This window comes from Leguminivora glycinivorella, chromosome 24 (assembly GCF_023078275.1).
Source record: "Leguminivora glycinivorella isolate SPB_JAAS2020 chromosome 24, LegGlyc_1.1, whole genome shotgun sequence".
Taxonomy (NCBI): domain Eukaryota; kingdom Metazoa; phylum Arthropoda; class Insecta; order Lepidoptera; family Tortricidae; genus Leguminivora; species Leguminivora glycinivorella.
This window is the reverse complement of record NC_062994.1, coordinates 3255646-3268494: the sequence shown is the minus strand read 5'-3', so window position 1 is coordinate 3268494 and position 12849 is coordinate 3255646. Positions and strand designations below refer to the sequence as shown.

The window sequence follows — 12849 nt, the reverse complement described above, 5'->3', positions numbered from 1 at the left end:
TTCCCCATACAAACTTTGAACCCCCATTTGACCCCCTTAGGAGGTGAATTTTGGAAAATCCTTTCTTAGTGCTCCTCTACGCCATATAAGGAACCTATGTGCCAAATTTGAAATCTCTAGGACCAGCGGTTTCGGCTGTGTTGATATATTATGTCAGTTAGTCAGTCAGTCAGTTTCTTCTTTTATATATTTTTTGATATTTAAAGTATTTAAACCCCCATTGAACTACAACAGGGGAGAAGGTATTTCACTTCCGCCTCGTTAGATTTTAAAAACGTTGTATTTATCGTGATCAGCGACCCAATAAACCGTAAAAACGATACCAATATTAGTTTTTTGACTTTATCACCCCCTTTTCACCCTTTTAGGGGTTAAATTTTCAAAAAACCTGAAACACGTATTCAGTCATATGTCTTAAGGAATCTTCCTGTGAAGTTTCGAATAAAATAGTCAAACTAATCTTGTTTCCCCATACAAACTTTGAACCCCCATTTGACCCCCTTAGGAGGTGAATTTTGGAAAATCCTTTCTTAGTGCTCCTCTACACAATATAAGGAACCTACGTGCCAAATTTGATATCTCTAGGACCAGCGGCTTCGGCTGTGCGTTGATATGTTAGTCAGTCAGTCAATATCTTCTTTTATATATTTTTTTGATATTGAAACCCCATTGCACCACAACAGGGGAGAAGGTATTTCACTTCCGCCTCATTAGATTTTAAAAACGTTGTATTTATCGTGATCAGCGACCCGATAAACCATAAAAACGATACCCATATTGATTTTTTGACTTTATCACCCCCTTTTCACCCTTTTAGGGGTTAAATTTTCAAAAAACCTGAAACACGTATTCAGTCATATGTCTTAAGGAATCTTCCTGTGAAGTTTCAAATAAAATAGTCAAACTAATCTTGTTTCCCCATACAAACTTTGAACCCCCATTTGACCCCCTTAGGAGGTGAATTTTGGAAAATCCTTTCTTAGTGCTCCTCTACACTATATAAGGAACCTACGTGCCAAATTTGAAATCTCTAGGACCAGCGGTTTCGGCTGTGCGTTGATATGTCAGTCAGTCAGTCAGTCAGTCATAAATGTTATTCGAAAAAATGATCATTATATTAAATGAGAATTATACAATTTGTTAGTATATTATTTGTTGTTATATGATTCAATAATTATATCAAATGATCGTTATAACGACTAAAAATATATCAAAAAAAGTTATATCGATCGATACGCACCCTTCAAAAACTATGCGTCATACGAAATTTTGGTTTACCACACCTTGAAAGCTTATAAAATTCTCTATAACTTTGATCTAGAAACTTTTTTTCTATTCTTAACCATTATCTAGGTATGAGCACCTAAAAACTGTTAATTTTTTAAAAATCGTTTCCCCCCCACTTTTTGCTTCATACATTGCTCCATATCTTGCAAAATATTTATCTTAGACAAAAGTTTTCTTAAAAAATCTTGTAGATTATTCAAATACCTTTCATAATATGTGTACATATGGCTCTGGGTCATGTACCGTTGAATAATTATACGGCTAAAACGAAATGAAACAACAAATGTATGTGATAAACGTGTAAAATATGTATTTCATGAACATGATTGTATTACGATGCTGTATAAATGCATTCACACAACAGGTAACAATACAATTAGCTGTATATAAAGGCCTTCTCACACCCACATCTACCACTACTACAATCTGTGGTGCACCGGCAAAATATTGACTTCAGTATTTCTTCCGGAGCAGCTGGTACTTTGGTTTGCACAGGAATCCGTAAGTTGCTTTCGTTACGTGCCATCCCCATTCATCATCCTCCTTGCGTTATCCCGGCATTTGCCACGGCTCATGGGAGCCTGGGGTCCACTTTGACAACTAATCCCAAGATTTGGCGTAGGCACTAGTTTTACGAAAGCGACTGCCTTCTTACTTTCCAACCCGAAGGGTAACTAGGACTTATTGGAATTAGTCCGGTTTCCTCACGATGTTTTCCTTCACCGAAAAGCGACTGGCAAATATCAAATGACATTTCGCACATAAGTTCAGAAAAAAGTCATTAGTATATTAGCGAGGGAGGTAAAAAAAGTATGGAATACTAATACAACTAACTAACTTAGTTTCAGAGGTAAAAACTGCAAATAACAGCTTAAGTTACAATTATGTCCTAACTCTTAAAAGTTTTCTACTACTATTCTACTTTAAATCAAATTTTAACGTAAAAAAAAGGTTTTTACTTGACGAATACTGGACCAAGTGCGCTAAAATACTCGCACTCTTAGATCTAGAAATCAAGTACTCTTAGATCATAAACTGTTATAAATTTGAAATTCTCATGAATGCAGAAATAACCTCATTGATTTCGTTAAAACAAATCCGAATTTTTATGTTATTACGTGAACAAATATGTTAGTTATGTTACTTTGTACCTTTGAACGGCTCTCCTTTGTAAAATCATGAGTTTACACTTGCCTCAGTATCCTTAGGAGGTATTTATATAACTTACACGTGTTTTAATTTACTCGCTGCCTCTTTGGGCGGGATGATACTAATCGGTCTTCTTTGTTTGTTTGAAATGCTGTCGGTCTCACACCTTACTACTGTCAGTCAACACTGCAATTCTCTATTATAACCTTGTGTGTTACTGTGTTTGTTGTCCCAAATAAATCAAACAAATTGAAACTGTTTCTTCCATGTCATCTGGATCAGATGTGACAACTGTATCTTAGACAATATCCTCCCCGCCGTTATCATCAGTGTCTTCCTCTATCCTGGGGGTGTCGTTGACTTTCGATCCGGAGGTTGCGGGTTCGAACCCGGCTCGTACCAATGACTTTTTTCTGAACTTATGTGCGAAATGTAATTTGATATTTGCCAGTCGCTTTTCGGTGAAGGAAAACATCGTGAGGAAACCGGACTAATTCCAATGAGTTCTAGTTACCCTTCGGGTTGGAAAGTCAGATGGCAGTCGCTTTCGTAAAACTAATGCCTACGCCAAATCTTGGGATTAGTTGTCAAAGTGAACCCCAGGCTCCCATGAGCCGTGGCAAATGCCGGGATAACGCAAGGAGGATGATGAATGGGGATGGGCACGGAACGAAAGCAACTTACTGATTCCTGTGCAAACCAAAGTACCAGCTGCTCCGAAAGAAATACTGAAGTTAATATTTTGCCGGTGCACTACAGATTGTAGTAGTGGTAGATGTGGTTGTGAGAAGGCCTTTATGTACAGCTAATTGTATTGTTACCTGTTGTGTGAATGCATTTATACAGCATCGTAATACAATCATGTTCATGAAATACATATTTTACACGTTTATCACATACATTTGTTGTTTTATTTCGTTTTAAAGTCGTATAATTATTCAACGGTACATGACCCAGAAGCATATGTACACATATTATGAAAGGTATTTGAATGATCTACAAGATTTTTCAAGAAAACTTTTGTCTAAGATAAATATTTTTCATGATATGGAGCAATGTATGAAGCAAAAAGTGAGGGGGAAAACGATTTTTAAAAAATTAACAGTTTTTAGGAGCTCAGACCTAGATAATAGTTGAGAATAGAAAAAAAGTTTCTAGATCAAAGTTATAGAGAATTTTATAAGCTTTCAAAGTGTAGTAAATCAAAATTTCGTATGACGCAAAGTTTTTCAAATATGAGCAAAAAATCAAAAAATGGGACCTTTTTTCATCCCCCCCTCTTCGAGCTCACGTCCAAAGTCCGAGGACTTTTAGTATGTATGTCTCCTGACTACCCCTAACAACATCCCGTAGTGAAACTTTCTGCTTTCGGCCATTCCATCTAGGATCGTTCGTTGACCAAGCTAAAAGAAAAGTAAAAATCTACTACGCTAAATAAAATCTAAAAGACGCTAAATAAAATCGCTGCGTATCTTTCCAAATTCAACAACGATTCAACTCTTCGCGCTTATGTGACACAAAAAAAACTACATAAATGATCCTACTACATGTAGTAACAAAACGCAACTGACGTTGTGGAGGCGTTTTTAAATCGTGTGAAATACGCCTCTTAAATGTCAAAAGGCCGCTGTTCGCCTTTGTCATTGTCATACAGTGGTCATTTTATTTTCTTTATCACACTGTCTATTGAAGACTTTTGCGATTTTCTTTATCTTTAGAAAACAAGTTATCGCATACACTAGAACGTATTAATGTCAGCGCCACGCCTCTAAAAACGATTAATATAATAATATCAATGTAAATGTACTCAGTTCATAACCACCTCTCACTTGATAAACAAGTTTCTTGGTGAAAATTTATTTAAATAAGAAAATCATACTTCGAATTACACGCGTTGCACAGTTTAGTGTCATTTTTCGTTTGCAATCAGTGAATATTGTGTTAGTATAAGAGTAACTTTTAAGAGAAGTAACATTTAAGTGAACTATTTTAGAACTCTAAAGTTTTACAATGTCAGTGCTCAATAACTTCAGTGTTTCCATAAGTAAAGGATTGAGACGTAAGTAAATATTTTAATTTAGAACCTAGAACCTGTAGGTTTTAGCTTACTGGTATTTTAATAAGTTTAATCTGTAGATTTTGGGATAATTATTATTTTTTTTTATTATTAAATCATTTATTTCAGGCAACTTTAGTCCATAGATACACATATTCACAAAAGAAAAGAAAGAAACAAAAGTAAATTACAATGAAAACTTAGGTACTTATATCAAATTAAATTAAATTAGATCAAAGATATACATTTAAAACAATTTCACTGTGCACTGATATATCAAATAATTCTATAACTCAATAATTCTTATAAATCTCCATGCAGTTTTGTTATTCTGGAAAATAGTAACCTGCGGTATTTCAAGGGCCTTGCTTTTTGGTAAATATAGGTAGTATATTTGCCCTCTTTGTATGTATTTTTTTTTATCATAATCTTATTCATCAAAAAAAAAAAAAACCACCTTCAAAAATAAGCGCGTTACAAACCACGGAGAAACTAAAAAGCAAAAAATAATGAACCTTTGAATTCATTACAAACCAATTTATACTTATTTTTAATATACATTCCTTTTTGCTGTGTACTTAACACAGCAAAAGGGAATGTACAAGTTTCTAATGGGGTGGCAACGCGCATGTGACACTGTTTGAGTTGCAGGCGTCCATAGGTTACGGTGACCGCTTTACATCAGGCGGGCCGTATACTTGTTTGCCACCGACGTAGTATAAAAAAAAAAAAAAAACATATTAAATATTAATTTATTTATTAATTTTATTTTTATATTATTACCAGGCCTCGGATTATTTTTCGCATGGTAAGATGAAAGAAAACTATGGAGTCGATATTAAAATTAAATTGTTATTTATATCCATACTCATACTCATTCATTTAATTAAGAACGAAATTAAATTATAAATAAAATAAATCATATGAATAGAAATAAATTATATTGTAAATAAAAATAAAATAAAATAAAACATTACTTTCGTAATGTGCTCCTAGTTTCCAATATCCATAGTTACAGGGATTAGTGCCTCAAAATCTTGACAAGGTATGGCATGTGCATTGTCCATTTCAAAATTACAATTGTAAAACGAGTAAATAATGGCAACTTTTTCCACATTTTCTGGGCTAAAACTGGTTCCGATTGCAATAAATAATTAAGTGACACATCGCGTCGTGAATGATTGACATGACATTGACATGCAAATGATTTTTGATAAATCAGCTAGTACTTAGCATTACGTTTACCGCAACAAAGTAGTCTGAACCAAACAAAATAGTAACTAATTTGATATAGTTACAGGGTAAATGTAACCCTTTACCAAGCAAAAGGCTTCCCAAATCACACCACATAAATAATTTTAATTACATTCAGTAATTAATTTTCTGTAGGTTTTAGCTTACTGGTATTTTAATAAGTTTAATCTGTAGATTTTGGGATAATTATTATTTTTTTTTATTATTAAATCATTTATTTCAGGCAACTTTAGTCCATAGATACACATATTCACAAAAGAAAAGAAAGAAACAAAAGTAAATTACAATGAAAACTTAGGTACTTATATCAAATTAAATTAAATTAGATCAAAGATATACATTTAAAACAATTTCACTGTGCACTGATATATCAAATAATTCTATAACTCAATAATTCTTATAAATCTCCATGCAGTTTTGTTATTCTGGAAAATAGTAACCTGCGGTATTTCAAGGGCCTTGCTTTTTGGTAAATATAGGTAGTATATTTGCCCTCTTTGTATGTATTTTTTTTTTTATCATAATCTTATTCATCAAAAAAAAAAAACCACCTTCAAAAATAAGCGCGTTACAAACCACGGAGAAACTAAAAAGCAAAAAATAATGAACCTTTGAATTCATTACAAACCAATTTATACTTATTTTTAATATACATTCCTTTTTGCTGTGTACTTAACACAGCAAAAGGGAATGTACAAGTTTCTAATGGGGTGGCAACGCGCATGTGACACTGTTTGAGTTGCACCGCTGACCGCTTTACATCAGGCGGGCCGTATACTTGTTTGCCACCGACGTAGTATAAAAAAAAAAAAAAACATATTAAATATTAATTTATTTATTAATTTTATTTTTATATTATTACCAGGCCTCGGATTATTTTTCGCATGGTAAGATGAAAGAAAACTATGGAGTCGATATTAAAATTAAATTGTTATTTATATCCATACTCATACTCATTCATTTAATTAAGAACGAAATTAAATTATAAATAAAATAAATCATATGAATAGAAATAAATTATATTGTAAATAAAAATAAAATAAAATAAAACATTACTTTCGTAATGTGCTCCTAGTTTCCAATATCCATAGTTACAGGGATTAGTGCCTCAAAATCTTGACAAGGTATGGCATGTGCATTGTCCATTTCAAAATTACAATTGTAAAACGAGTAAATAATGGCAACTTTTTCCACATTTTCTGGGCTAAAACTGGTTCCGATTGCAATAAATAATTAAGTGACACATCGCGTCGTGAATGATTGACATGACATTGACATGCAAATGATTTTTGATAAATCAGCTAGTACTTAGCATTACGTTTACCGCAACAAAGTAGTCTGAACCAAACAAAATAGTAACTAATTTGATATAGTTACAGGGTAAATGTAACCCTTTACCAAGCAAAAGGCTTCCCAAATCACACCACATAAATAATTTTAATTACATTCAGTAATTAATTTTCGATTAACATTTTCGATCTGTCAACCTGCACAAGGGACAAAAGTATTACGGGACTAAGAAAATTAGTGAGTATGAGTATGAATATGAATTAAAGTTTAGTTTTAATATCGACTCCATAGTTTTCTTTCATCTTACCATGCGAAAAATAATCCGAGGCCTGATTATTACACCTAACAAAGTAAAAACATATAAAATTATAGTGTTATAGGATAGAATTTTAGCCTAAATGAAATCCAAGTGTGCGCTATTAAAAATTAAAAGCATAATTTTTGCAGGTCTCTTACAAATTTATTTAGTTTTCCATGATTTTAGATGGAAAAGTATAATTATGTACTCTGAAAAAGTATGAAGACAAATCACACAACATGGTTTTAGTTATGTTAACAAGTATGGAACACGAAATTATTCATTGGGTTTTACATTCATTAAAAATTTAAATTTTGAAAAAAACCCACAACTGCGACATAGTAGACTGATTTTCATGAAACATCGCTAAGAACACTCCCAACTAACTCAGCTTTCAGACAAAAAAAACTAAATCGGTTCATCCGTTCGGGAGCTACAATGCCACAGACAGACACACACACAGACAGACAGACAAGCAGACACGTAAAACTTATAACACCCCGTCGTTTTTGCGTCGGGCCACAGGACAGGGATTAAAAAAGTACCATTAATTTCAACAGAAGATTCTGGACTTGTCAATTATTTTGTAAAACACTTTAATTTGATAATAAACTAAACAATATTGTAGATAACAGAATTACCTACTACCCAGCTACACATGTATGTAAAAAACGGATTTCACACAGATAAGCAGCAAGGTCAAGTTTTACAGTATAATTAAACAATCATTTTGTTCCAACAGGTTATTTATTTTATGTGTACAAGTTACCAAAAGCTTTGAAACCAAAAGTTTTAAAGTTAGTAAAAATTTCAGAAATTTTACAGGAAACAAAGGAGTCTCACGATTTTAGAAATATTGTGTATATCAGCAAAAACACTTCAATTTTTGTTCTCAAATCCGCAACGCAGGCTTCGTCAACTGAATACAAAATCCGTTATTCTACAAGCTTCGTCAAAAAGCAACATTTTTGTTTGAATGTGGTTTGACTTTTTTATTCATATAATAATGCTTATATATGTTTATTTTTGTATTTGGGCCATTTTTTTGCAAAGTTGTCCACCCCACTTTTTTTTTGGATTGGAAATTTTTATGTGGTTTCCTCTCAGAATCGCGAGATCTTTCAATCCTAATGGGAGAAAAGGGGTTTTTTCCCATTCTGTTACCATTTATTCATACATTTTATATGGCGTTTGAAAAATGTATGAAAATCTTGGGACTTTTTTTTCTCCTATCAGGATCGAAAGACCTCGCGATTCTGAGTATGAATCGCGTAAAAACCCATGTTACAAAAAAAGTGGGGTTGACAACTTTGAAAAAAAATGGCCCATTTATAAATATGATGAAAAATATTCGACTTTAAGCATTGAGGTAACATATGGTTGTCCGTTTTATTCATGGGTTCAAAACCTTTCCTTAATAAAGCACATTTTATTGAAAACCAGGCATTGGTTACGACGAAAACAAAATTACATGACTCCTTAATTTTTTTGTTGGATGGCGTTAAGAACTTGATAAGTCAACATATATGTTTTATTATTTGATATTTGAATATAGAACATATCAAGAGTTATGGTTAAGTCCAGTTCAGACTTATCAGTTATCACGTTCTTCCCGCCATAATTATGCTGTTATGTAAGATAATAACTAATAATTATATACAGTATGTTATGTTGAAATATCTAAAGATAACTCAAGTATTTAATCAGGAAGTGTAATTAAGGAAGCAGTTTCCTAGATTAAGTTGAGTGTTTTATCTATTATTGGTACAATTATTCGAGTACACACTTTCAGGCTTTGTTTACTTGTGGTAATAGCTTAATCGAAATATTTTGCATGTCACTATGGACTTTTGTGCCATATGTGTCAGATGTGACCAGTTTAGTGTAGACTGTAGACACAATTTAATATTGAAAAACTGTAAACCATGGGGAAAAAATCGATTAGTTCAAGTCAAATTACTTAACAGCCGAGGTGGTGTTTTTATTTTGACGAATTTTGAAAAGTTTTGTACCTAAAGTAATCCAAATTCTCTTTTCGACTTTTAAAATTCACCTTCGTAAATTCATACTGGCTAAGCAAAAATGCAACACTTAGGCAATCGTGCACACTCACACATATTTACATTTACACACATTACACACAAACACTAAGTTTTAAGCTAACTTTGTTTTATTTAGTATTTATTTTTCATTAACAATTTGTATACATATAGTCCATTTACTGAGTGCCACCTAGTCCAACTCCTGGTCCTTACTGAAAATCAGCGTCGCGGAGCGGGCCATGTGGCTCACGCCGAGACACCCAGCTGAGTAATGACCTTTTAGCGCAATCCACTATTATGTACAATTAGATTAAGCTAGTTATAAGTATGCTGTGCTAATAAACGTCTTTTCTCTCTTTCTTCTTTCTTTCTTTTCATATTGGTAGCTTAATGATTTTCCATAAAATATATTTGAATTCCTGTTTTTTTTAATTACTTGGTGAACTTTTCGATTTCTTTTTGTAACTTGCATGTCTGTACATTTAATAGAATTCTAATCATCCCCATGACATAAGATAAGATAAGATATTGTTAACACACGACACATACACAACAACACACACATAACAATACGGAACTATTATACTAAGGTCACTTGCTGATTGATCTATTAAGATACACATGTTATTCCACTTATCATGATGCTAGAAATAGATATACAAACATAGGTACTAATGAGGAAACTCACTATTAATACCACTTACCAAGGATTCGTCTCAAGGTATCTAGTTTGCTTACATAAACTGAAATACAGGGTGTAACATTAATGCTGGTGATCCATTTAAGAGCATAACCGGTATCGAATAGCGGTTACGAATACCACTTCCTTTTTTAAAATAAACACCATGAAAATTAAAGGTACTATAGAAGGTAATGTATAAGCCGTAGGATTTATCTTCGGCAATTATGTTACATAGTGTAGATATCATTTATTTATTTATTTATTCAGTTGTTTATTAGGAAAACTTACAGCTAAAGTTACAATAAGGCTTATGACATAGAAACAACGAGCCAATAACAAGTTTCCACAGATAGAAACTGGGCAAAATCACAGAAAAAAATTGTAATATATTTGAAGATAGAAATAAACCTTCAAATATATTACAATTTTTAAACATATCAGTATTTGGAGTACCTACACCAGTCATGAGTTTGAGCAATGATTGAAAACAAACAATAAGAGACAGGAAAAAAAAAACACCAACCTATTTACAGTGTTATTCGAGAGTTAACAGTAATCATACACTAAAGAAAACACAACCAAGTTCACAGGTGGCCGAGCTGGGAATCAGACTAGGGTCTTCACCACTCGACCACCCAACCTTTTTGTGAGCTTATAATTTCTCACTCAATAGTAGAATATGAGCATTATAAGCAACCCTTATGCAAAGCTCGAGATTTCACTTTTCAAATTTGGAATCTTATGTTTTTTTATTAATATTAATATAAGACGACCGGTCTGGCGCAGTGGGTAGTGACCCTGCCTGCTACGCCGCGGTCCCGGGTTCGAATCCCGGTAAGGGCATTTATTTGTGTGATGAGCACAGATATTTGTTCCTGAGTCATGGATGTTTTCTATGTATATAAGTATTTATATATTATATATATATCGTTGTCTGAGTACCCACAACACAAGCCTTCTTGAGCTTACCGTGGGCCTCAGTCAATCTGTGTAAGAATGTCCTATAATATTTATTTATTTATTATTTATAAATGGCCAGTTGGCCACAGACTAGCCAAAGGCAAAGACGTGGCCTACGATGGAGTGAGCTCGCTCAGAAGCTGCCTGTTTACCATTGATCTGAAGGTTGCCGGGTGATCTTACTCGGCTTTCAATAATAGTATATACTAGAGGTTAAACAATTTGTCCCCTAGTAAACTATGAATCTATCACAGATTTAAGAAATGGTATTTTATACTCTGAGGAATCTATCATGACTATGTATCTAAAATATCTAACATGATTCCTGTAAGCTGGTGCAATAGCACTGCGCAATATAAGAGACAGAGTATATTAGTGCTAGGTCGCAAATGATAAACCCTAACATCATTATATGAATGTTTATATTGTTCTAAGATAAATAATAATAAAATAATAAATATTTCAGCCTATATAATATACGTCCTACGTCCCATTTCTAGGCACAGGGCTCAGGGCTCTCACGCTCTCACCTACATGTTGATAATTTACAGAATACCTGTAATTATGTTAATCTTTTTTTAGAAAAAAATAAAAAAGGTTTTGAACCCCTGTGTTAAAATGATATTTGGTGCATTAAGACCATTTCAACTAGTCGAATTATTTTCCACGTTTTACTCTTTAACTACAATGCCATATGTCCACTGAACACGCGTTCCATATGTGACCAGTGGACATATGTGGCACTCTAGTTAATAGTTTTTTTTTTTAATACTACGTCGGTGGCAAACAAGTATACGGCCCGCCTGATGTAAAGCGGTCACCGTAACCTATGGACGCCTGCAACTCAAACAGTGTCACATGCGCGTTGCCACCCCATTAGAAACTTATACATTCCCTTTGCTGTGTTAAGTACACAGCAAAAAGGAGTGTACAAGTTCCAAGGAGGGTTCGGGTTGACGACGACTCAAAGGACAATAAACGGAACAAGTTAGTTCCGTAAGTCCTCCCGTCATCAGCACACCGCACCCTCGTTGAGCTCTGGCAGCCTTACTCACCGACAGGAACACAACACTATGAGTAGGGTCTAGTGCTATTTGGCTGCGGTCTTCTGTAAGTTTATATTAACGTGGAGATTATTTCGATTAGTTCAAATTGTTTCCCATTCGAAATTGACCATTTTCCTCCTTTAGCAGATAGCTTTTTCGGAAGACTTATATTGACCGGGATATAAACCGTGATTGCCTTTTTAGGGTTCCGTAGTCAACTAGGAACCCTTATAGTTTCGCCATGTCTGTCTGTCCGTCCGTCCGTCCGTCCGTCCGTCCGTCCGTCCGTCCGTCCGTCCGTCCGTCCGTCCGTCCGTCCGTCCGTCCGTCCGCGGATAATCTCAGTAACCGTTAGCACTAGAAAGCTGAAATTTGGTACCAATATGTATTTCAATCACGCCGACAAAGTGCAAAAATAAAAAATGGAAAAAAATGTTTTATTAGGGTACCCCCCCTACATGTAAAGTGGGGGCTGATATTTTTTTTCATTCCAACCCCAACGTGTGATATATTGTTGGATAGGTATTTAAAAATGAATAAGGGTTTTCTAAGATGGTTTTTTGATAATATTAGTATTTTCGGAAATAATTGCTCCTAAAGGAAAAAAAAGTGCGTCCCCCCCCCCTCTAACTTTTGAACCGTAAGTTTAAAAAATATGAAAAAAATCACAAAAGTAGAACTTTATAAAGACTTTCTAGGAAAATTGTTTTGAACTTGATAGGTTCAGTAGTTTTTGAGAAAAATACGGAAAACTACGGAACCCTACACTGAGCGTGGCCCGACAC

General features: G+C 33.9%; 1 protein-coding gene across 1 annotated transcript in view; it reads left to right on the top strand.

Annotated features, from left to right (window-relative positions):
* The first annotated feature begins 4092 nt into the window (after positions 1-4092).
* The window catches only part of LOC125238693 (NAD kinase 2, mitochondrial), a 32212-nt gene continuing 23455 nt past the window's right edge, over positions 4093-12849 (top strand). Inside the window, exon 1 of the mRNA XM_048146094.1 lies at positions 4093-4495. Within this exon, the coding sequence (XP_048002051.1) occupies positions 4447-4495 (49 nt within the window). The 5' untranslated portion in view covers positions 4093-4446. The remainder of the gene's footprint in view (positions 4496-12849) is intronic.